The following is a 26,796-nucleotide window of genomic DNA, read 5'->3' on the forward strand; positions in this document are numbered from 1 at the left end:
TCCCTCGCAATTATTTTTTTTATGAAATAAGGGGGCAAACGGGTCAGCTGATGGAAAGCAACTCCCGTCGCCCATGGACACTCGCAGCATCAGAAGATCTGCGGGTGCATTGCCGGCCTTTTAAGAGGGAATAGGGTAATAGGGGAGGGTAGGGATGGGAAGGGAATAGGGAAGGGAATAGAGTAGGGGATTGGGCCTCCGGTAAACTCACTCACTCGGCGAAACACAGCGCAAGCGCTGTTTCACGCCGGTTTTCTGTGAGAACGTGGTATTTCTCCGGTCGAGCCGGCCCATTCGTGCCGAAGCATGGCTCTCCCACGTATATTTCAAATGTCGCCTACATTCGCGATGTGAAAACGTTCCTAGATGTCATCAACATGATAACGTGGATAATAATAGGTATATAATAGCCTATCAGTGAACACGAGATCAGTGATTCCGCTGTCTTTTTCAAGTGGTACTTCAGAGTGGTAGCATTATTTGATTTTGTCCATAATAAATCCGTTTCAGAGGGCGGCGGCACGGCGACCGCGACCACAGCGGCAGCGGGCGAGTCGCCGACAGTCGCGCAGCTACAGAACAAAGCTAACCGCGACCAGCAGTATTTAGCGGCGCGCGCGCAGCATCCCGCACCCACGCACCATTATAAACACGCATCCAACGGTAATTAATTTATTTTTTTATTTTAGCGATATGAAGTCTTGTATCGCTATAGTGCGAGAAGGCTTTAAATGAACGTGGCGAAAAAACCAACAAACGCCGCTATCTAAAGGTGGCCATACACGGGATAATTATCGTAACGATTTATCTCCTCGATGTTAAAATCGAACGACAAATTGTACGTGTGTAGCAATATCGCAAACGATTTTACGTTCAAAAGATCGATTGGACGATTTTCTTGACGATCGATCGAAACGACAAATTGTCCCGTGTATGGGCACCTTTAAAGAAACGCCATTATTGACAGTTCTCCATTTACCCGCCCACGTTCATTTAAAGCGTTGTCGCACTGGTGTCATAGCGCTAGGAATGCGTTATCAAATCCCATATAATATTTTGACAGCTAACATCGCTATCGGAACCAAAATATGCAATTTGACTAACCACTTTGGTCCCAACTTTTACGGTATTATTTTCTTATCTCTACTCTATTTCAGAATACATCGAGGATATTTGCCCGTACGCGACGTTCCAACTGACTAAACCGACATACAGCGAGAGCAGCTACAGCGGCAACGTCTACAGCGGCCCCTACCACTCCGTGCGCGGTTCCTTCGTCTACCACGATCTTAAGCAGAATGATAAATACAAGGTAAGAAACCACGAGAGTGGCACAAAGTTTTCAGATTTCATGTCTTTTTATTTCATTTACGGACAGTCCTGCAAGGATCTTTTGACACTTGGATGACATTAGCAGGAGTGTGGAGTGGATGTGAAACAACTTTTTGACCATGTAGCAAATTAAGGTACTATGTTTCTCATAGTTAGAAAAACAGTTATTTACCTTATGTAAAGTTGTATCCAATAATAGTTAACTGTCTGTCTAGTTAAACTTTACAAAATTGTGGTATTCTTTTTTGGCTCCGTGCATCAAATCCTTGCATCACTGATAGATACGATGAACTGGCCATTAATTAGCCGAAACTTTTATGTTTTCGGCTTTCGCTTCGTTATAGAAACGCCGATCAAAATATTATATGGAATTGACGTAAGAAAAGTCAAACGTCAACGTCATATTAACGAACGCTTATGTCAATTCGTCATCGGCGATTCTATAACGAAGCGAAAACGAAAAGATATTGGCTCACCCCCTGCCTACCTAGCATACGCCAACGAGATATCTCACTCTCGAGATAATTAAATTTTGACATTATGAGACGAGTAGTTACTCGTCTCATAATCAAAGTCAAAATCTCGACATTATCTCGACCAAACTCTATAAAAATGTGTTATTTCGATGATAGATCTACGCGAGAAAAAATTTTTGTCATGCTAGGGTGAATAGAGATGAAGAGACAAACCATCAAACATCGAGAAAACATGTAGAGTGAGATATCTCGTTGGCGTATGCTTTCTTTTTTATTTAAAAAAAAACACCAGTAACAGCTGTTTTAATCTTTTTCAACAGGGTAAAGAGCCAGAGTACACGAAAGTGCGCAGAAAAGGAAACAGGCTTCGGGACCCGCACTCCGAGAGTCAAGGTACGTTTTCTGTTGTTCAATCACATTGGAATAACGTAGCTAGATACATTAGTTTTATTTACGTAGATTGCACCTAAGATTAAGTTTATCCATGTATTGTATATTGAATTTGACAAAGTAATCGCCTTTTATGCAACCTGAGGGAAGCGTAACTGGTGTTGATAATTTATGAAGGTAAGCGTGCACATAATGTTCATCGCTACATATACATCGTCAGCCATTATGTGTACTCTCGCTGTCTATTCTGTTAACAATTTAATGTTTCTTGAAGTACTTATGCTTTCAGAAAAAAATCTGAATAGTTCTTGAAAATGTTCAAAAGTTGAAATTAATCGCAAGTGTTATTTACAGTGTAGATGGCGCTTAACCGACTCGAAATTCAAAAATTCATTCCATTTTGAAAGGCCTGTCACATCGCCAATTTGTTTTTAAGCGTGTGATTGGCCTTTAACATTCATCCTAGCAAAATATTATTTTATTTCTTCTTTTTTTAACATGTGCACCTGCATACGTGGTAATTATTCTTTTGTATTATTTGCATATTTAAATTTCTGTCTTTTTGCTATTATTTGACTGTCTCGAACGTTGTGGGTCGCCTATTTCATAATACTAATTTAATTAAGTCATAATTTTACTATTTGTCTTTAAGAACTGTGCACATTTACTGTGATTTTGATTTCGTCATATTCTTGTTTTTCAAGTATTCATCGAGCTATACTTTAAATTGAAAATCGACAGTACATAAGCGGCTTTAACCGTTCTGATTTCAAAAATGACAGTTCTAATATTTCCTATTTTACAGTCACAAGATGGCGCCTAATTTTCATTTTTGGAATCATAAAAATAACAATAGATCTGTATCTATTGTTATAGTTCAATCCATCTAGGCGAAACATTATAAAATATTTAGCAATCGCCTAGAGTCTTATTTACTGGGACTCAAGTTACCTAATTCAAAATCACTCTCATTACTATTTTTTGTAACTTGACAGTTCGTTACAAATTGCCAGTTTAAAAAAGTACTTCGACTAAAACTTGTCAAATTAGAAACAGTTAATTTAAAAATCTAATTTTATGAAAAACTTGACTCTCAGCATGTTAAATCCGCTTACGCGCTGTCGATGATGGTGCGCAGATATACAGTGTGGTCGTGATTTGCAGAGTCGGACAACCTGGGCTCGACGGACTCGGAGGTGAAGAAGATACTAACGCTGCACCTGCCCATTACAGAGTACGAGGACGACGCGAGCGACGACGCTTCCGCCCCCCGCTCCGACAGCGAGCCCCAGAGACTCCGCCCCGCGCACCCCGCTGCTTGTAAAACCCTTTTCCTATAGTTAATTACCATCACAGATTTTAAATAATTCCTTACACCAAACTTTATAAATTTGTTGTAAAAGCACTGTCAAAATAGTTTCTAAAAATATTTACCACCTATGTTTGCCTTCTGATAAGATTCCTCATATTTTGACATAACAACAATAATACAATCCTAGTATGCAGCGTATTCCTGTACCTACACAGAAGTGTTAAAAATTTGTTTGTAACAAACTGTCAATTTTTTTGTCACAAACTGTCAATATCGTGTTCCAATTTTTTCAAATTACAAAGCAAGCATTTGGCTCCGTAAAGAGACAGATTATTGTTTTATGAAGCGTTAATCTACACAGATCCGAGCGTGGAGCGGGAGGAGTCCTCTTCGTCGTCGGAGAATTCCGTCGGTGGGGTTGTGCGTAAGGCGTTCCCGTCGAGGAAAGGCAAGGCCGGGGCCCTCGGCAAGAGACACGTACGATCCTCCAGCGGATATAGCAGCCACAACGACGAGACTACTTTTAGGTACGTATTATAAGTAAAACAGGAAAAGACGTTATTATAAGTAGAAAGTAAAAGGCGTAGTTATAAGAAAGTTAAATGAGCGGATGGAATTCGGAGGAGGCAATAGGAGATGTACCTTTTATCTATTTATGCAATCCCGGTAGACCCCACGTTTATACTTTAGAAAATAATATAAAATACATTTTATTGTAGTATTGTCTATTAATAATGAATTGTACAAAATTATATTTACGTAAAATTATATAAATAATAGGTGTGTATTCGATGAAAAAAGAATGTATATCAATCTTGTGAGCTAATTATTTAATAACGTTATTACTATAACGTATTACACAATTTATTCTTTAATCATCGAAGATAATACACACAGTCCCTCTAATTTTAATTTAAAATAATCTTTTTAAATAAATATCATAAGTTTCGTCCTATTTGTACACTTATAAAACTCCTTACTTATTTTTTAGACTCTTTAATAAATACCTCATATTACACCCTTATCTTATGTACTGACATTTATAATGCTTGATATTCCCAACCCTCTATCCTCGCGTGATCCCTGCATCCATCAGACCTAGGTTAAGGTATCGATGGGTGTAACCCGTATGTATTTGTGGGTCCAGTATATCGAACTACCCGTCGTTCCACGAGCACATCCATCCGCCGTCGCGGTTTTCAGACGACAGCGAGGAGCGGCGCAAGCGACGCGCGCCCGACAAGCGGGAGGCCTTCCAGATTAACGTGTAGCAGAGGTAATGCATGGGCCAAGGGAGTGTCGAATGTCTTGTCAGCTTCTGTTACCCTCGCTCCCGAGTTGCAGTGGTTATTTGAATGCAGCTTCGAATGTTTAACGGTTTATTGTAGAAACGTAGAAGATCTGATGAATGACGGTTTTTTATATTCCGTTTGCCACCAGCCGCTATGTAGCCTTAGGGTCTATCGTGTCAACCCGCTGTCGTATGTCACGATATAGCTGTCATAATGTCTATTTGTCACGAAAGACCCTACGGCTACATAGCTCCACCAAGTAGCAAATGAAATATTGAAAACCCTCATTACTCTTGGTGCGATTTACGTTTGGAATTTTCTCGGAAACACCTGCACCTTAAGCCTTCTAACTGAGTGCGCTTGTGTTTTCCCTTTCCGATGAGTTTCGTGTAGGTTCTATGTAGCGAGTGTATTTCACGTATTTTCTGTTTTCACGCAGCCGCAGGACGAAGCTTCATCGGATCAATCACAGCTCGAACAGCGACCGCACTTGAACAGAGTGCAGACAGAGGCAGACTAGAGAAAGCAACAACGTTCACTAAATATCTACAAGGCTTTGATATCTACAAGTAACTAAAAACATGATACCTTTCGAGAGGTATTATTGGAACCTTTCTATTGATTTTAGATTTATTGGAACCTTTCTATTGATTTTAGATTTCATTTTATGACATTATAATTACCTATATAATAATTTAATAATAGTAAAATGGAAAATATCAAAACTAAGCCAGTTACTTACTACACTGCCAGCTATACACAACGTTGCACTATTTTTACCGTAAATCTTTACAGTAAAATACTTGTTAATTACAATTTTAGACTATTTTGCAAAATCTTGTTTAAAACACAATATTAAGATTATACTTAGTACTTTTACATCTGAAGCACTATGATAATGAAATCGGAAATGTAAGATTTAAAACTCTATTTAAGAATTTTACACTACTTGTCAGACTTTTAAATATTTGATCTACTGTTATATGTATCTAAATATTCATTTGAATTACGGCCGTTCACAATATTTGATCTATCTCTGGTTTTGCCCTACTAGAGATAGGAATAGCTCACAATTGACATAAAATATATGTCTCTAATGTCTAATCTGAGCTATTCCTATCTCTAGTAGAGCAAAACCAGAGATAGATCAAATATTGGGAATGGCCGTTAGTCTTCTCAACTTAACATCAAACATCAATCTTATAGGTCTTAAGGAAGAAAGTTAAGCATTGGAACCTACGAATAATAAAAACTATTGGATCTGTAAATAAAAAAAAATAAAAAATTATAAAGTATGTGGCCAAAATTGGAACTTATATGCCAATATTATTTTACATAATACTTGGACTGACGGTTTTTGACTTGGACTGAATTTTATTCACAGTATCATATTCAGAAAGTTTTATTGCATCATAAAAGTTAGAAACTGGCGAAAATTTAACAATCATTAATCATTGATGTAATGAGTTATGAGAACACGATTATAATACAAGATAAAAGACAATATTATGTGCAATTTATGTTTAACAAGATGTTCACAAAGTATTAAATGTTTCTAGATGTTATTGAAAAAAAATTGGTGACTACTTGCAAAAAAATATGACCCCACGTTGCCAAAATAATCTAGTCTTGTACATATTATGACTGTAGATAGATAGATATTGCAAAGTATTCTTAGTTCCACATACTAGAACTATTTTGTACTCTAACTTGTCTTTAAACAATTGATGTCTAATGTTATACTAATGAATAAAAAGAAGCGAGATTGTTTAAATTGATTGGCTTCTGAGAAGTTACTTACTAGGGAAGGTAATTTATCTTGCATACCTTTTGAAAGCTAAAAAAATGTTTTGGCACTTTCCATAGTATTTAACTTTGTGTAAATATTTTTGTAATTAATGTGCATTATCGAACATAAGATTTAAGGAGAACAATAATTAAAATAAATATATATTTAAACTTAATGCCTTATTGACCAAAGTCTTAAGACTAGTTATGGATGTAATCGTAAAAGTTATATCCATTTATTAATAATGTATTGTTTAAATGTTGTAAAGTTTATAAAGTGTCGTTTTCGTTTGAAAATATTATCGCTATCTATTGCAACAATAGTGTGCATTAATACTCTAAACTTGAGTCTCCAGTGCTAGCAAAGTTTTATTTTTAGTTACTTGCTGCACATGTTTTTTCGATATTTACATTTTGGCCGTTATCGCACGGAAAATGATAAAGATTGGTATTATGTTTCATGCTAAAACATATCCATATCCTTCTCACACCTTTGTATTTTGTCTGCGTATACATAGAACCCTAGTATATAGTCTGTCAAAAAAGTGAAGAAACTAAAAAGTGGCAACATCGTACTGTCATCCCTTTTTTCTTAGATTGATTTGAAATGGATGACACTATGATGTTGCCACTTCTTAATTTCTTCACTTTTTTGACAGACTATACCTATACCAAGTAGCCAAAAAATATAGTGCGGTGTGAATAAAAATATAACTATGCTAGTAAGACGTTCTGACAGTTAAATATTTGATAACGATGTAAAATAATGTTATGGTAAAGTGTTAACGTATAAAATTTTAATAATCATATCCCAATATTTGTCACTCGGAACGTTTTTCTAATTACTTTTATTATTATTTCAAATCCGTTTACGGCAACAAAAATGTACCCAAAAATACTTTTTGTAAATTATAAATGTCATCTTGATTTTGTAATAACGATATCATGACGCTCCTTAGAACTATTTCAATTTTTAAAAACCAAGGCTGTAAAATCTAAAATTACGTTATTTACCCATGAATTATAATATGTATGACAGGCTAGTCGACTCCCGACCAGCTTGGTTATTTAAACTAATAAAGTTTATTATTGCCGTTTAATATACCTAAAATGCATTTGAGCAAACAGGATACATTTTGACAGTTTTGTTACTAACTGTCAATTTGTAATTAAACTGTCAAACTACTAAAATATTGGTCAAATGCGTCTTTTGAAACGTATATAATTGTCATAATATATTATTATAGGCTTTAAAATATAATTAAATATTTGATAGTGACTACAGCTTGGTAAAATAATATTAAAAATAACTTGTTGAATTCTGCATCTAGGTTACATATTATTATTTTAAATACTTAGTATTTCGATTATTATTGTTATAATTGACTATAATGTAACGAAAAACTAGACAAACGTTAATTAAGCGTATTTGCGGTTGAACTGAGAAACCTCCTTTTTTGAAGTCGATTTAAAAAACGTTTCTCGTAAAAAGATGATCATGATACCCATTTTGAATAAAAAAGATATTTATTGCTTTTTTTTTTTATGGTAAAAAAATGTTTTGCCAAGCTGCGGGCGCTAGGCTCACAGAAAATGTTCATAGATGTAAGAATCGGTAGCACCGTATTGAGGGTTAGGTCGGGTGGTCTGTAGCATGCATTATCGTAAGTCTTATGTATTGAACTGTTGTAAAGTAATCGTGTTAGCTACATAATCCTCAGTAAATGGTAACACAAGACAATACACTTACCTATAGTTTGGTGAATACGGCAGAAAGTTAACTGTATCGTGTACGGTGGGCCAGTCTCTCGGTGTACCATAAAAAATATTTCTTGCGCAAATTCTTTGATAGCTATTGGGTTTTTGTTGTGTACTCTCTGCTAATGTACAATAGTAAAAATATACTCGATTGCTTTTTTACAATGCTTGTGCAAGCAATATTGTGAACTGTACACCGTAAGTTTTGCCCACCGTACCTAGTTATAATTTAGTGGGACGAATGTTTTGTATGTGTCGACACCTGTGTTTTATATTAATTTACAATCGTTTACGTTGACTCTCTTTCGTAATTCCAACGAAGACTGCCCTATATTTAATTGAGATCTATTTTATATAATCTAGTCACAGATACCAGTAGTTAATCAAAGTTAATCATTTAGTGGATGTTAGCGAATACCTTATAGATCAAATTTATTTTAAATTCGAGCATTTGTTAAATGTATTAGTGCCAAACGTATTTCTGTCGCTTTCCATAACAATAAGACAATTGAGACAGAATATTTTTTTCGTTGGCGCCAAAATGATTATTTTTGGGTGTCGTGCACACTTTGACAGTTTTTTTACACTAGAATTTTTGTGTAACGCCACTGCACTGTCAATAAATGTGGCGACACTTGTGCAACAGTGGACTTTCCGTTTTACTATAATCAAGCAAGGTTACTTTCTTTACAACCACGTTAACATTTTGTCTAAATATCAATTTTCTATTTTATATATTTATGCGTTGTCATCCAAATGGAAAAAACACCCTTTGCCCATACAATCTTTGCGTGATGAGCCGAAAGAATGATGATGACCTAAAAATATTCCGACAATTTTACAAAAAACAACGATAATTTAACGAAAATTCAAGTCATCAACTACCATCGGAAAAAATCTCATCGTATAGTGTGCAATACTTTGTTTATATTTTTCATAAACGAAATATTTTTATTATTTTTTATTAATATTTTATCACAATAAATATTTGTGCTAGTATATTAGTAAAACCACAGAGTACTATAATACTGGCGTAGTAAAACTATTATGCTTCGAGTCTGTATTCTGTACATAATTTTATCAGTGATAATTTTTTTAAAGCGTAAAATATATAAAAATCTTCGGATCGTAAAAATAAAATCAAAATCAAAGTAATGCACACACCATTATTATTTCTATTCTAGTCAATGTACCATATCATTTTATAATATTTCGTTAGATATACATGACTATTGTAAGTTCATGTTGTTACAGATATGTTTTTATAAAACAGAACGAGTTAAGTATTAGAAACAGTATGATGTGAACGGAAATAAAAAAATCATTTACTTGATAAAACGTGTATTTGTTCTCTTGCCTGGATCGATTTTGACTTTTGAGTATAACACGAAATGGGGTCAGTCACAACGAGACGAGTGCGTGCAACCAATTTGTGCGTTACGCTTCTTAAATTACCGCATCTTTATGCTTCGTCGCGTCTCGGTATAAAAGTATAAACTAACCCCAGTTTACATCATCAGATCCGATATCGGACCGATAATAGGAAGACAGGTATACGACAATATTACGATACATCAGAATGCTTAGTCAAAATGCATTCGCCAGTTTCGCGAAGGCTGGATCAATTCAGAACGATGCGTAGATACATTTCTAAAGTATGTATTTGAATTTTGACAGACTTGAATTGCATGAGACGTCGTGCAAATCTTTCAAATTTAGAAATGCATCTATGCGTCGCGGTCCGGTCCGGTCTGAATTGACCCTTAGATGTCAAAAATGTATGAAATTTGTCATAACAAGGGCCATATATACAAAACATTTTGTCTTTACCTGTCTTTCTCATTATCTGTCCAAAATCGCTCTTATTCGCTGTCGCTGCCGCTGTCGTCAGCCGTGAAATCGTACGGTCGGAACCGTTGTCGGAAGTCGGCCACGTGTTGTAGCTCCTCCTCTTTGGATAAGAGACATTGGCGCCAGTCCGCCTTGTCCTCGCAGTTTAGCAGCGGTGGGCTGGACAGAACGTCCCTGGAAAGTAGAATTGATTAGTTTATCACATCACACTAATGCTAAATAGACGAAAGTTTGTATATTGTGTCTGTTACTTAACAAGCAAAATCTACTGAACGAAATTCCATCTGAATGGTGTAAGACTCTGAATTGGCAAATGGCTACTTTTTATCCCGAGAAAAATACAGTGTTTTCGTGGAATACTACACTAGGATTTGGTGTTGGTTCGTTTTAGGTAAAAGTATGGTTATAATGAAATAGAAATTAGTACGTTGTGCTACGCATTTTGGAAGTGCGTTGTAAATGCGTGAATGCCAGCATGTGTGTGTGCGTGTAAACTTCTGTAAGCATGTGTGCGTACGTGATTACTTGGTATAAGCGTGCGTGCGTGTCTACTTGCGTATAACCATGCGTGCGTACGTGTAAACTTGCGTATAAGCGTGAGTGCGTGTGTACTTGCGTATGATCGTGCGTAACGTACGTGTAGAAGCGTGTACGTGTGTACGTGCATGTCTGCGTGCGTGCGGCCATGTTTGCGTATGAGCACCTACATGCGTGCATGAGTGCGTGCGTATCTATCTACCTGGCAAACTGCAGCGGGAAGTGCTGCTTGGGTCGCGTGTACAGCAGCTCGCCTGTCGGCAACTCCGCGGTGAAGTATGGCGCGCCGGGCAGTGCGGTCTGCGCTATGTCAGCGTACGGCGGCAGCAGCTCCAGGTTAATGCTGTTTATGCCGGCCTCGTCCTGCAAATGTATACTTTATTTTAGGCTACATACAGTTTATATTGGATTTTACCTAATAACTGACGTGTACTGTCGGGGGGTTTGATTGCGAATCATAATCATTAGGGATCTTTTTCCCAGAATACACAAGCACTATCTGGTCAAAGCAGCGGTTTCATGTCAACCTATGTATTTTCTGCTATAAAAGTAGGAAGTGACTATGTCAAATACGTAATAAAATAACTCCAGAAAACATCTCGACAATCATACTAAGCATAGGTTTAATGACAAGGCCGAATTTATATTTTTTACGAGTATAGGTCACTTTAATTTTGCCGCCCCTATGTACGAACTCTACGCCATACTAGGACGCTGCAGCTCTCCCTAGGACGCCTTAGGACACTGCCCATAGGCCATGGCTATACTGTCTATACTGTCTATATCAGTGCTTCCCAAACATATTTGTACTGTGACGCCCTTGGGACTTTGCCATTTCTTTACGACGCCCCTCTACCCAACCCCCAAAAATACTTTTCAATTTCAGAACCACCCTATATAAATTTTCATAAAAACATTATTTGGACACTTATATTTTTATTAGGAAATAATGACCAAATCAAAACATAAGCATAAAAATTAAAAAAGACAATTTTATTAAAGCTATTGACAGCAAGGCTGGCTAATGTGAAGGATGCGCTTGCTTTTCTGAGCATAGCTTCTGAAACCGGGGATGTATTCAGAATGACATATTTGGTTGTGTTGACATGCGACGCCGCTGGGACAGTGTCGCGTCGCGACGCACAGTTTAGGAAGCCCCGGTCTATAGAATATATATACTTTATACATAAATCCAGAGCAGCTTAACTATAGCATTAACCACAGGCATTAACACTAATATACAGTACTCTTTAGCATACCTGGAAAACCTCCAATATCTGCGCCTCAACATGTCGCGGTAGCGGCACACACTGTATCTGCATGTGCGACGTGCGGTAGTTCCGCTCGAAGAACACCGCGCACTTGTTCATGGAGTCGTAGAATTGTTTTAACGCGTCTTTGAAGCGCTTTATCTCTTTAACCACTTCGTCTGGTGCCTGGAAAATTTGTTAATATATTAGGGCCTGTATTCACTTTGATTAGTGCATTTAGTTCTAATAATTTTCGCCTGTTTGTACATGTTCATATATTATACTATTTTAAATTGTAAATAAGTTTCTAAGTTCTGTACAAATAAAGCATTTTCTATCTATCAATCTATCTATTTTCCTTTGTAATTTTTGTTTAGTATTAAAGTACCAGGAGGCAGGAGGCACATAACGTATGAAGAGCAGAGCAGGGCCTGTAGACAAGTGGCAAAGCGCTAACGCTAACGCTAACGCTAACGCTTCAAAATGTATGCGATTTGACATAAGTCATCGCTTCGCTAGCGAATACTAATGTCAAATCCATACATTTTGTAGCGCTAGCGTTAGCGTTAGCGTTAGCGTTTTGCCACTTGTCTACGGAGGCAGAGCAGAAAAAATACCTACGGGGCAGTTTGCGACGACTGACTAAAAATACTCCCAAAATGAGTTGCCTGTGTGTTTTGGCTAACCTGGACCTTCTCAACCTTAAAAGCCCCTTGGAGAGAGGAGCAATATTATTGAAGTATCTCGGGTTCAGCCCGCTTGTTTTAAACTATGAAGTACCAGGAGCGCATAACGTATGAAGAGGTGTTCGCATTAAATTTTTTTGACCTACCCAATAATTCTAATATTTGTCTTGTGACTATCCCGAATATTTCGTTTCAATTCTTGTTAATTGACAAATTAATAGTGGCAGCTCATTTGTTTTTTTTTTAAACTATGAAGTACCAGGAGCGCATAACGCATGAAGGGGTGTTTGCGTTAAATTTTTTCGACCTACCCACTAATTCTAAGATTTTTCTTGTGACTACCCCCAATATTCTGATTTAATTATTGTTAATTGACTAAATAATAAGGGAAGCCAGTTTGTTTTAAACTACGAAGTACCAGGAGCGCATAAAGTAAGAGGTGTTTGCGTTAAATTTCGACCTACCCACTAATTCTAATATTTTTGTTGTGACTACCCACTAATTTGAAAAAAATTGTGGGTAGTTACAACTTCTAAAAAAGATCTAGAAACGTTTATTAACGCTTTTATCACATTAAATATGCAGACCGACACATTTGTTATGTATTACACGCTTTTCACGCTTATGCACCGATGTGAGCTCTCTCTTTTGCTCGACAATATCAAATAAATGTTATAGACATAATATAGCAGATATTGTTTTTTTTATGAAATAAGGGGGCAAACGAGCAAACGGGTCACCTGATGGTAAGCAACTGCCGTCGCCCATGGACACTCGCAGCATCAGAAGAGCTGGCGGTGCGATGCCGGCCTTTTAAGAGGGAATAGGGTAATAGGGGAGGGTAGGGAAGGGAATAGGGGAGGGTAGAGAAGGGAATAGGGTAGGGAATTGGGCCTCCGGTAAAAAAAATAAAAATAAAAAATATATATCTTTTTATTCAAAAAAATGGAAAATTACAATGTTATGGCTTACAGCTATGTAACAAAAATGTAACAAAAATAAAAGAAAAGTAACCTGCATGGAGCCACCCTATTCCCAAGGTGTGTTGTCCTCGATGAAATCATTGACTTTATAATACGCTTTAGCACACAAACGTTCTTTAACTGCTTTTTAAAAATTGTTTAAAGGTAGATTTTGAACATTTTCTGGGATTTTATTGTATAGGCGTATACATTGGCCTTTTAAGGATTTGCTTACTTTGGCTAATCCTTTAAAGGCCAATGTATACGCCTATACAATAAAATCCCAGAAAATGTTCAAAATCTACGTTTAAACCTGTAAACTCACTCACTCGGCGAAACACAGCGCAAGCGCTGTTTTCACGCCGGTTTTCTGTGAGAACGTGGTATTTCTCCGGTCGATCCGGCCCATTCGTGCCGAAGCATGGCTCTCTCACGTATAATAAATTACACTTGTGCAGTAAAATAAATTACGTAGGTCCACCATCTTGATAGATGATGTCCATAGGTACCTTAGTCTGCGCCTGGTGATGTGCTATCGGCAGTATGAGGACATGGTAAGGTGTGAGCGGACCCTTAGGCAGTGCGAGGTAGCAGTGCGTGCCCACGCATATAACCAGATGTTTCTCGACTGACGGCGACGACAGACAGAACCAACACGAATCTGAAATATTTATCAACATAATTTAACTGTTTGTCTTCATATTATAAAGTAACTGTTATCTATGGAGGCTTGTTCTTTAGGGCTTTTTGTTATCTATCTAAGCATATAATAAATTATAATAAAAGCATAATATGTATATTATGAAAAAAAGTAGCTGTAACCCAAATAAAATAAACCTAAATGCTTTTCGACCATAATGTGGTTGGGCCTGTGAGGGAAAGGCAACTTTATGCATTTCTAATATTAGAATAGGTAACGAAAAACGATAAACAAGTCACAAATTTTATATTGACACATTACACATATGCTTTGAGTTATGGCCCTCGGAAAGCATATTTTCTAACATATCAAACAAGGGCTAAAGAATATTATTTAACTATGTTATAATATGTATTCACTGTGTGGATCTGTTTATTTGTAAGTAGTACCATCGAGGAAATTGATTTCCTAGGCAGTTGACGGACCTACAACATATTGTGGCTTATGTCAATTCGATGTTAGCTGTGATCAGTCGGATGGGCAGGGCCCCCGTAAGGGCTACTGGCGCCTGTGTGCAAAAAAGGATTTTGGCGCCCCTATATGCAATTTTCTTGGGAACTTGGTTTTGGCGCCCCTAAAGATGGCAATTTGGCGCCCCTAGAGGATGGCGCCCGTGTGTATTGCACACATTGCACATATGGTAGCAGGGGCCCTGCGGATGGGTTTGAGTTAACGCGAAAAAGATCTTAGGTCCGCCATCATCGTATCTGGGGGGGGTGGCAAAATTTTGCTTTCTAGACGAGAAGATAAGAAGATGATGCAACAAGTATTTCACCCGAGTTTCTTTACTAGACCAAGAAGCTCCTCTCTTGGAGGGAAGGTTCCCGAATCTCCACAACTGAGACCTTCTGAAGACAATGCTGATGTAATAATTATCGAAAATTTAACCAGCACAACCAGTAAAGATCCCGACGCACCCAGGTCAAATCATGACAACTTTCCACCCACCAACAACACAGAAAACCATACAACTGGTCCCCCAGACTGGCAACGGGTGCCAACTGCTAGAGCCTTCAAACAGAAGAAGGTATCACAGTCACCATCTCCCGAAGGTGTGAAAACATTTAATAGATTTACCCCCTTGCAAGTTGACCAAAAGGACACTGAAGCCAGTAATAATGAACCACGTCCGAGCAAACCACCCCCAATCATATTATATGGCATTGAAGATGTCAATAAATTAACAGAACTGGTATACACCACTGCTAACAAAGACGACTTTTTCCTTAAAATAGTCAATAAAAATCAACTCAGGATCAATAGTGTCAACCTAGAAGCTTATAAGAAAATACTAGCGCTGGTGCGAGAAAAGAACTTGATAGGCCACACGTTCAATAGAAATGACCAAAGATGCTGTAGGCTGGTGATAAAAAAGCTCCATCATACAACTCCGCATGAAGCCATCATAGAAGAAATAAATAAAACAGGAAATAAAGTTCATGGTGAAATAATTAATGTTAAATATGGACCTGAAAAGAAACCAACCTCAACATTCTTTGTGAATATCTTACCTGGTCCTAATAACAAAGCTGCCAAATTAATAAAATATAATATATATATATATATATATATATATATATATATATATATATATATATATATATATATATATATATATATATATATATATATATATATATATATATATATATATATATATATATATATATATATATATATACCATCAATCGATAGTAATTGAGGAGCCCAGAAGGAGAACAACAATTGTCCAGTGTCAAAGATGCCAACAATACAGACACTCAAAAAATTACTGCATGAGGCCCGATGTGTATCGATGTGTTAAATGAGGACAATCACATAAAACATCAGAGTGCAAAAAACAGGATCGGTTGACTCCAGCCCACTGGGCCCTTTGTAATGGCCCACACCCAGCTAACTATAAAGGATGCGAAGTGTACAGACAAATCTTGCTAAGACGATCCAAGTCCATGCCAAAGAATCCTATTATAACAACAACTCCAGTAGCAGTAGAAAAACCACAGACAGAGATGTCCAACAATAACAAAATACGAAAACTGGCCAACAAACACACATCGAGACCTCTTCACCACCGCCCAACTGGGAGCAGATATTACATAAACAATCAGAAAAGTTTGAATTTATACTACAACAAATGAGTACTCTAATGATGCTCATAACAAAATCAATTGACAGGTTAACTAAATGACGGCAATCCGAGTAGCAACCTGGAACATTAATGGACTGACACCAAACAAAAACGATACTGAGCTTTTACTTACGCAACAAAAACTTGACGTTCTGCTAATATCTGAAGCGCACTGTACCGCCACAACTAGCTTGAAATTTAAAAATTTTGAATGCTACATCACCCTGCATCCTGATGGCACTGGACACGCTGGCACAGCAATAATTATTAGGAAATCTTTAAAACATCACATCAGGCCAGAATACAAAACACCTCATCTTCAAGTCACGACAGTAGCCATTGCAGATAACAAGGGCTTCATCAATGTGTCTTCAGTATATTGCCCCCCAAAACATAAAATCACAGAACAATCATTTAATGATTTCTTTAAAGCACTTGAAAACAGATTTCTGGCAGGGGGTGACTGGAACGCCAAAAATACACACTGGGGATCAAGAATATCTAGCACAAGAGGACGACAACTAAAACTCTGTATTGATAAACTAACAGCAGTCTCTACATGCGAACCCACTTACTGGCCAACTGACACATCCAAGATCCCCGACCTACTGGACTTTTTTTTTGTGAAGGGTATTGGTGGACACTACATAAAAATATGTGAATCCTGTCACGATAGCTCTTCGGATCATACTCCTGTTATACTGACACTTAGCGATAAGATTATCGATCATCAGGGACCAGAAAAACTATATAACAAGAGAACGGACTGGGATGGTTTTAGAAACTATATAGAAGAAAATATAAACCTTAATGTCCCATTGAAAACTGTGGACCATACAGACAGTGCTACTAAATACATAACGCAATTAATACAAGAAGCCTGTTGGAAGAACACTCCACTTCTAGATCACAAAAAAAGGAGTAATGACTTTCCTCTTGAAATAAAAAAGCAATCCAAGAAAGACGGAGGCTAAGACGTGTTTGGCAGCTTAGTAGACTTACCGTAGATAAATCACATTTAACAAACAAGCCTCACATCTAAGAAAAATTTTAAAGGACTGGCAGGATAGGACTCTCGAAGATCAACTCGAATCACTAACAGCTACTGCAAAGACTGACTACTCCTTATGGAAATTCACAAAAGCGTATAATAGACCTCAAATAACTAAACCCCCACTTCGAATGCCAAATAGCTGGGCCCGTTCTTCACAAGAAAAAGCGGACCTCTTTGCCAACCATCTGAAGAATGTTTTCCACCCAAATGAAACGAATGTAGAAACTGATGACGACATAGATTCTTATCTCGCACAACCCTTTCAGATGTCGAAACCTCCTAAACCGACAACAGTACGTGAGGTGTGGAGTACCATCAAGGGGCTAGAAGCCAAAAAGGCACCCGGCTATGACCTCATTACAATGGAAGTCCTGCGGGAATTACCGTAAAAGGCCGTTGTATTCCTGACATCTCTTTTTAATGGAATATTAAGAGTTCAATACTTCCCCTACTGCTGGAAAATTTCGCAGATACTAATTATTCACAAGGCCGGAAAACCTGCGAACGAAGTGTCGTCATACAGACCGATCAGCCTTCTTCCTATACTCTCGAAGATATTTGAAAAACTGCTGTCTAAACGAATTTTGCACTTTTTGGAAAGCAATAACACCATCCCTAACCACCAATTTGGGTTTAGACAGAAACACTCCACTATTGAGCAGGTTCACCGGATCACCGGGTTGCTCAAATAATAAGAAAGGTGTTAGAAAACAAGGAATATGTTTCCTCAGCATTCCTAGACATTCAACAGGCATTCGACAAGGTCTGGCACAAAGGCTTGCTCTGCAAAATAAAACAGTATCTACCACATGGCTACTTTCTGCTAATAAAATCTTATTTAACAGACCGGTGTTTTCAAGTGAGATAAGCTGATTCCACCTCTGATTTCTATGAAATACTGGCAGGTATGCCACAGGGCTCAGAGCTGGGGCCAATCCTGTATAATTTATACACATCAGACCTTCCAACATTAGAAGAGGTAGAGACTGCCACCTACGCTGACGACACAGCTATTCTAGCGACCAATACAAACCCAGTGACCGCATCTGAGCAGCTGCAACTTGGTCTAAACTTCATCACTAAATGGCTTCAAAAGTGGAGAATAAAAGCCAGCACCACAAAATCTGTGCACGTAACTTTTACTCTGCGAAGGGAAGATTGTCCGCCTGTCTCCCTATAAAACTGCATACTACCTCACAAAAATAGTGTTAAATATCTGGGATTACACTTGGACAGACGCCTCAACCTGGAATAAACACATCACCAGCAAGAGAGAGGAGTTATGACTCAAATATAAACAACTAAACTGGGCTTTAGGCAGAAACAGTAGACTCTCACTGGAAAACAAAACACTGATATATAAAACAATCCTGAAACCTGTATGGATGTACGGAATTCAACTATGGGGGTGTGCAAGTAACTCCAACATCTCAATCCTACAAAGAACGCAGAACATCATGCTAAAAACTATTTCAAAATCCCCGTCGCTCGTCAGAAACACGGAGGTTCATAAAAATCTAGGCATACCCACCATAAAAGAAGAGATACTGAGGTCCACAGAAAAATACAAAAAAAGGCTGGAGGTCCACCCAAGTACTTTAGCTTCTGGCCTCGTCAGCCGTAATTATAACAAGCGCCTGAAAAGAAAGGACATCTTTTAAATGAAAGAACTATAAAGTAAACCATGAGTAACGCTATCTACAGTGGTAGAAGCACTCTACCTGCCATGCGTAGTACATCTCACCTGCTTATAGTTAAATACTGATTGCAGATTAGAAGAGGAAAAAAAAAAAAAAAAGGTCCGCCATCTGCCTAGGACTCAACTTCTCGGATAGTAGAATAATAAAGATGAATGAGAAAATAAAATGACAGCTACCTGGATCGATTTCCCGTCTCTTTCTCTCGGGATTGTCACCTTTTCTTTTTCTCTTTCCTTGGTCGTCATCATTTGCGTCCATATTGAAGAAGAACTGGCCGTTCCCGGTTACCTGGAAGTAAATATAATGAAAAATATCGTTTTATATCATAGTGTAACTTGTGACTGCAAAATAGGGATTTATTTGCATTGATACCTAATAGACGTTATTTTGCATCAAAACAAAGTTATATAATTTGTTAATATTGTGAACATTAAATTATATTTTAATCCTTCGATCGTGGATTCTTGGAAATCTATTGTTACTCTATTGTCTATCGCTCACAGGTGAGCTTATGCGGCTTGATGGGTTAAAGTTATGAAATTAATAACTTATTAATAACTTAACTTCTCTAAAATTACTTCTAATTTGAAAAATATTTTTGCGTCCTTCTCGTATAAGTACAAAAAACTTTGCATTGTTAAAATTCTATTTTATCTTTTCTCACCTTCACAACTTTTCCAGGTTGATGTTGTTTCAGTAAGTCCGGGTTATACGGGCACACCGTTTCATCTGTTGTACTAGTGAGCAGGTCCATGATCCTCATTTTGGTGATGGGTTGCAGGGAACAAGCGTATATCCATTTCTCCTTACTCTTGTTACCAACGGGCGCTAATGCTATAAACCGCGTCGCACATTCTTTATAATCTTGATTTATACTTTGATTTCTGAAAGTTTATAAATGAAGTATAAAAAGGGCCCGATGCGGCCCGCAGGGACTTAGTCTGTGGCCCGCGTGAAGTTAAACCATTTTGAAATTCACGTCCACCAGCAAAATAGTGCAAAGTCGTCGTGAAAGTCGTGGAAATTTTTCCTGTTTTAATCCTTCCATCGTAGATTCTTGGAAATCTATTGTTATTCTATTGCTCACTCACCGGTGAGCTTATAGGGCTTGGTGGGTTAAATCATTAATTTTGAAGAACATAATTTTTTTTAACCCTAAAAAATGTTGGTTGCTCCCCCATACCATATTTTGTTGGTGGCCCGTATAAAAAAGGACCTCTGACCTAACGTATTTTTTAAGAGAAAACACATTTATTGCAGGTAACATAAATATACTTTTAAGAGTTTTAATCTTTATTACCTGTATGGTTGTCGTTCATAATATTTTTCTGGTGATGGTACAAAATGATATCTGGGTTTTATGTGTATTGATAACCATGATAATAGATCTGATAGTCTGTCCTGTTCCATATCCACCTGAAAATCATAAGCATTTATTTGTATCTCATATTTTAGCATGAGCAACAGTCAACACACAATGAGTCTATGAAACCAAGTTACTATTGCCTGATTTCAGATTTTTATATGTTCTTTTCAATAGTACTACCTACTGTTTGGCACACATCAGTCAAGTTAAACATGATTTGGCACACTGCTACTCAGTGTAGCAATGTGCCCTCACAATAAACGCCACATGGCATATTCTGTCAAAATTACCTTCTGATTCTCATCCTCCTGTATCCCTGCTGGCCAGAGTGTTGTAATGAGGATATCAACACCTCTGAACTCACTCTGCCCTCGGAAACATGCGTCTCTGACTGCACTACAGTCGCTCGGTTCAAATGTACACATATTTACATCTTTGCCCATCTCTCTCCTGGACAAGCCACTTAGGTAGGCTATTTTGACGTCTGCACTGGTTGTGAATATCCCTCTTTTGCCTGAAATATGATACAACAAACTTTGAAGAACATACTCGTAAGCCATTACTAAATAATATACAAAAATGTTTATTTTTATTATGCTGTATATTGACTTTCTAAATAAAGCAATATCTCATACTTTAAAATACTTTCATACATTAAAATACTTTCAAAGGTAAGAACAACAGTGGAAAGGACTGGCCACCCTGTACATAGACATTACAAATAGTAGCATCAGCAAATCTATATGTATATAAAAATGGATTTCCAATTGTGTTAGTAACGCTACAACTCGATAACGACTGAACTGATTCTGCTAATTATAGTCTTAAAATAATCCTTGAAGTCCAGGGAGGGTTTTAAAGTGACACAAAGTTCACCGGGACAGCTAGTTACTAATAATAAAAATCTATAGTATACATATAGCTAAAGTTACAATATACACTTTTTCTAATCTGCAACGTTATAAAAGTGACAACACAGATAAAGACCTAATACTTTATAACTTTACATATCTGTAAGTATGTATATGTCGCAGTCATCTGGTTTAACCTGCGATTCGATTGAATGACTAGCGCATTCATTGAATGACACCATTTAATTGAATGACTAAAGGACAACTCGTCAAGACGTTAACCGAGAAGTTTAACATCTTGACTAAAAGTCATGATATAGTGAAGTTGTTAAATGGCATGATATAATATTTAAGGTAGCCATTGACAGGGTAGTTTTATCAAATACTTTTATTTAAACTGAGTAATAGGTAAATCCACACTGTCATAATACTATTTTATTACAAATTTATAGCACTTTAAATTAATATATGGACAAAATATCAACACAATGCGAGCTGTTTAACGCTATATTTATTTTAGTGACTACTAGCGACGCAGTGGGAAAAAAATGAAAAACGTTCAATCACCTGACTGATTTCATGTCAGCTATCTTCTTCTTCTTTTTTATTAATGGCTCCTTTGTGAGTCGCCAGCATCAGAGTGTCAAAGGGCTATGTTACAAATCGCTAACTAGTTGGACGATAAGTGATGATCATTCATTCAACATTTGGCCGAGTCATTCAATCGAATTCCAAATTGAACCAGATGACTGCGACATATACACACAGCAGTGTGGATCTATTTATTAGTAACTAGCTGTCCCGGCAACATTGTTTTGCCATAAAATTATTTTCCCTGTTTTCCTGCTTTTCTCTTGAAGTCTGAGCCCGAGACCTTTCCAACAAATAGAAACCGTGGAAATTGGTTCATGTGCTCTGGAGTTATATATATAAAAATAAGTCAGGAAGGAAAACCTGACTTATTTTTATATATTAGATGTGAAAAAGAAAGGAACGTAAGGTGTAAGTGTAAGTGTATCAGAAACTTACCCATATAAATGACATTTGGCACAATCTCACCACCTTCCTCACAGTAATAATCAGCGTGCTCAAGTTGTGATGGTCCAAAAACGTATGTAGTCACTGGAACTGTTAAAAAAAAACAAGATTAATCTATACTAATATTATAAAGCGGAAGAGTTTGTTTGTTTGTTTGAATGCACATTATTAATTAGCACAGATAAGAAGTAGACCACGTGAAGGATCATAGGCTATTCTTTGTGGACTAATTTGTCTGTGAATATCTAATTTACGCGGGCGAAGCCGCGCGAAACGTCTAGTGTATAATATTTTTATTGAATTTTAAAACATTCTATTGACCAAATAAGTAGATGCAAAACTTCACACTAGATAATTTTGGAGGGACAAACTGTTGCTGCATAGTGCATTTACAATTTCTTTCACAGTTGTTAACCTACCATTTCACTTTACTTAACTATACTTTTATTTTTATTGTAAAAGGTTTATTAACAATGTTTATTAATAGAAATTGTATCTATTATATTTATTTGTGTATTATATTTATTTATCTTATTATAATTTGTATCTCATTTTGTCAATTTGTTATTTTTTATCTATGTTTTTAATTGATATTTTCAGTTATTTGTTTTGTTATGTAATTAATTAAGTTTACGGTTGCCTGGAAGAGACTGCTTCCAGCAGTAAGGCCGCCATTTCAAACTGTTTTCTTTTTCCTCTTTCTTTGTAACCTTTGTTAACTGATCTGTTTCATTAAATGGTTTGAAAAAAGAGTTTTGTATTTATTTTTATTTAAAAGGTTGTCTGGCAGAAACTGATTTTAGCAGTAAGACCTCCTATTTGTACATCAGCCCCCCGCCTAAACAAAAACAAACACTATCCAGAAAGTCCAAAAGTAGGTAAAGTTAGAACTGTGACTGTGCTGCGGCAGCAGCCGGCGACCGTCACAAAACACGCCTCAGAATTCCGAAAATTTCAAAGGTGAGTAGCTCCAAAACTGGAGGGTTTCTCATTGTGGATTTGGTACAGGGGGTGTTTACCCCTCCTCCCCACTGCCGGCTCACCTCCGCTCCCCATCAATCTTGGGATAGGTTTCCGAACCTTTACCGCACTCATAGATGTGATATATAATTTAAAATATACATGCCTTTTTTGGTTCCCATTTTGTATGCATCTAGCTGCGAGTTGTCATCACCAAAGAAATTCCCAGCACATAAAAGGATGTCAAAACTTCCAGATTTTTTTACAATAGTATCTACACGATTAAAGAGTGCATTAAAATTTCCATTTACGTCACCGCAAATAAGCCTGTAACGAATATAACATTCTAAAATATAAGGACAGTTTTTATTAGCACATACAATAATCAACTGAAAAACACTCAATACTTACGTTTTTTGTTTATCAGCCATGCTTATTGTTAAAATTTGATTGATAAGTTATTATTAGAATGTAGAAATTATCTAAAATTCAATAGTAAAACTTAATTTTCTGTTGGCTGTTTCTAACCTAACAAACGAAATTGAACTATAGTAACATTTTCACATAAATATATTGAAACAAGTCTTCATGCTTCATAATGTAGCTTTACAATTAAAATTTAAACAGATTTTAATTATAATTTTGATTTTAGATACCTAATTAAAACGAAACGAATTTGTTTTGACAATAGACCAGTGATGCCAACTCTTTAAAAAATTTCCCCCTAAAGCAACTTCAAACAAAACCCACTAAATTTCAATCAAAACTCCCCCAAATCTATAATCCAAATATTTATCACTTGGGTACGTTCTAAGAGATCAAAACGCTACTTCAGCCGTTCTAGCTACATGACAACCGCAATCGTGATCGCGGCAAAAACGTCACTCGTGACTCGTGAGTGAGTCGTCACGTCATTATTGGAACGTAGTTCCTTATCGCTCGTTGCGCCTTGGGCTAGTCTGAAAAAGTTACTTTTATTATTACCTGCATGGTAGGGGCAGAGGGCGTTGATAATATGCCTGTGCTTCAACGTTTTCGAGAATAAAGTACAGCAACGCGTTGTTAGTATTCCTGTGCGTCAGTAGATGGCATTTTTTAAAAATATTTTTGGGTGTATTTATGTATACAGGTTTTTTTAAACATAAGAAATAACTTCGTTCCATTCGGGTGTCGCACTCCTCTCAAGTTTTATTAGGCCGGCAACGCTCCTGCAGCTCTTCTGATGCTGCGAGTGTCCATGGGCGACGGAAGTTGCTTTCCATCAGGTGACCCGTTTGCTCGTTTGCCCCCTTATTATCATTTTTAAAAAAAACATTGTGCGACGGGATAGCTATGGACGTTGCCATGGTGCTATACTTATTTAGTCACTTCAATAAAATAATAATAATGGCGAAATACTTTAATTTGGCAAAACAACGTTTGCTGGGACAGCTAGTAATATCTATAATAGTAATATTAAATAATAAGTAGTGATACCCCTCCCGCGAGCGCACCCCCGCATTGGTAGCGCCCACTTCGAAACGGACGTAACGCAATATTTTAATTTCGCCATAACTTCTAAGCCAAACGTCCAATTTTAATCATTCAAAGAACAAATATAATTTACATAAACTGTACTTAGTGATGGAATAATTTATTTTGATAAGGATTATTAGCATGAGTTAAATAAATGCGTTTAAATGTAGTCCAGTTTAAATCAAGTCGATTTTTTTTAATCATATTTCTTAATATTTGTATACCATTTGATAACTTATGCAATTAAAAGCAACTTTTGTTATGAAACCACTTTCATAAACGCAATATTTAATATACCTATCGAACAAAGTTCTCTCCCGATGCGTACAAACTACGAAGGAGTGACGTCAGTCTTTCGTAGCACTTTGTATGGAGCGTTTCGGGCAGGTCTATTTTATGAGATGTTTGAATTGTCATATCTTGGTGAATTTTTAAGCTATCAGAGTCATTCTTTCAGCGATGTTTCTATTTTTCAAGGGTCGTTCAGTTACCAATAAGAAAAAAATAGTCATCAAGCCTATTGATAATTTTCTAAAAATAATTTCCTTAGCTTCGAAAATCGTTTAGAGTTTAAACCGTTTTTCCCCATAAATTTAGGGGCAACCCACATGCTGGCAATACCTACCATACTTTAACCATTGACAATATCAATTGACAATAAAGTTTTGATAAATATATTTATGTCTTCTTTTTAATTTTCATTTTACTAAGTTTTTGCCCATAATTCTAATAAATCAAAATAAGTAAAGATTAGTGCAACTGGTCAATAAGGCCATATCATAACAGAAAATTTTAGTCTCAAGATTATCAGTTATCTAGTTATACTATATAGTAATATCAAGTTTTTACAGTATTATCTTCTAGAGTCCGGCTGGCGAAAGATGAGACTGGCTTTTTATTCCAAAAATGATTATGGTAACACTGTCACTAACGTCATTGTCACCATGTTGCCATCTATAGCAGCTGCTGTTTATGTGTCAAAGTGAAAAATATTTATATGGTTTACGTGATTTTCTAATTTAAACATGACGAAAACTTTGAAAAGAGATTTGCGAATACTGCTTTTTACTATGATTAGTAAATACGAACAAAAAAGAAGTGAAAAGGATGCAATTTTTAAACAAAAACAAGATTGTTTACATGAATTATCCCAGTGCATTGGTAAGTACAGGTAAAAGATTTTGATACTTTCAATTAAGTAATTGAAAGTATCAAATTTTTTTTGATACTTTCAATTAAGTAATTGAAAGTAATTGAATTTATTGTTTTGCAAGTAACATGGATGATTCAAAGGATTCAGCAAATTATAATATTAAGCATAAATAAATTAAGAGATATGTTCCAAGAAGAATGTTTAAAGACAAAATCAGTTCCTTGATGATAATATTATTGTCATAAATAATCAAGTATCAAAACTATAATTCCGACTATAGATAAGGTTGCCATACGTAGATTTTTTAAATTTGCCGCCTTTTTCCAGTCTCATCTTTCGTTAGCCAGACTCTAAGTTCTAACGACTATAATACCAGAGAGTATTTATGTTTGCCTGAAAGATAATAACGCCACATACGGCAAACGGTGGTCTGCATAACTGAATGAACTTAACTGTATAAAATATTTTAATTTACTGATAATGTGGCCTTAACTTGTAACTAATGCAGAATGCTTAAAAACTGTGATGGTAAAAAATGCTGACATTTGTAAATTATCTGTGGTCCTGGCTGTATGGGCAACACTCCCTTTGCCTGTCCCGACCGGGACGAATTAAAAAAATATATATATCTCTGGTCCGCGTCAGAAAGTCAATGTCAAACAAAAGTCAAAACTCAAAATAATGCTGATTAGGTTAC

At 36.6% G+C, this 26,796-nt stretch overlaps 2 protein-coding genes across 4 annotated transcripts in view; one reads left to right on the forward strand and one right to left on the reverse strand.

Moving 5' to 3' along the window:
• The window catches only part of LOC121737026 (Down syndrome cell adhesion molecule-like protein Dscam2), a 232,974-nt gene extending 227,137 nt beyond the window's left edge, over window positions 1-5,837 (forward strand). For 2 of the 3 annotated variants that reach the window (XM_042128546.1, XM_042128547.1), the window contains exons 33-39: window positions 511-663; window positions 1,158-1,312; window positions 2,129-2,201; window positions 3,363-3,518; window positions 3,872-4,037; window positions 4,658-4,786; window positions 5,242-5,327. In XM_042128546.1, the coding sequence (XP_041984480.1) occupies window positions 511-663; window positions 1,158-1,312; window positions 2,129-2,201; window positions 3,363-3,518; window positions 3,872-4,037; window positions 4,658-4,781 (827 nt within the window). In that variant the 3' untranslated portion in view covers window positions 4,782-4,786; window positions 5,242-5,327. Of the gene's footprint in view, window positions 1-510; window positions 664-1,157; window positions 1,313-2,128; window positions 2,202-3,362; window positions 3,519-3,871; window positions 4,038-4,657; window positions 4,787-5,241 lie in introns of all 3 variants that reach the window. The other variant, XM_042128548.1, reaches the window with a different exon arrangement.
• Window positions 5,838-9,672: 3,835 nt separating this feature from the next.
• LOC121737011 (CWF19-like protein 1) lies at window positions 9,673-23,997 on the reverse strand. Its single transcript, XM_042128519.1, has 11 exons — window positions 23,843-23,997; window positions 23,598-23,758; window positions 22,463-22,561; window positions 20,873-21,096; window positions 20,517-20,632; window positions 19,881-20,100; window positions 19,393-19,504; window positions 14,144-14,295; window positions 11,996-12,172; window positions 10,939-11,099; window positions 9,673-10,373 (listed from the first exon to the last, which is right to left on the reverse strand). Exons 1-11 carry the CDS (start codon window positions 23,860-23,862, stop codon window positions 10,211-10,213), a joined length of 1,605 nt encoding a protein of 534 aa, XP_041984453.1. The 5' UTR covers window positions 23,863-23,997; the 3' UTR covers window positions 9,673-10,210.
• Window positions 23,998-26,796: the final 2,799 nt, after the last annotated feature.

The sequence above is a fragment of the Aricia agestis genome, chromosome 20, assembly GCF_905147365.1.
Source record: "Aricia agestis chromosome 20, ilAriAges1.1, whole genome shotgun sequence".
NCBI lineage: Eukaryota > Metazoa > Arthropoda > Insecta > Lepidoptera > Lycaenidae > Aricia > Aricia agestis.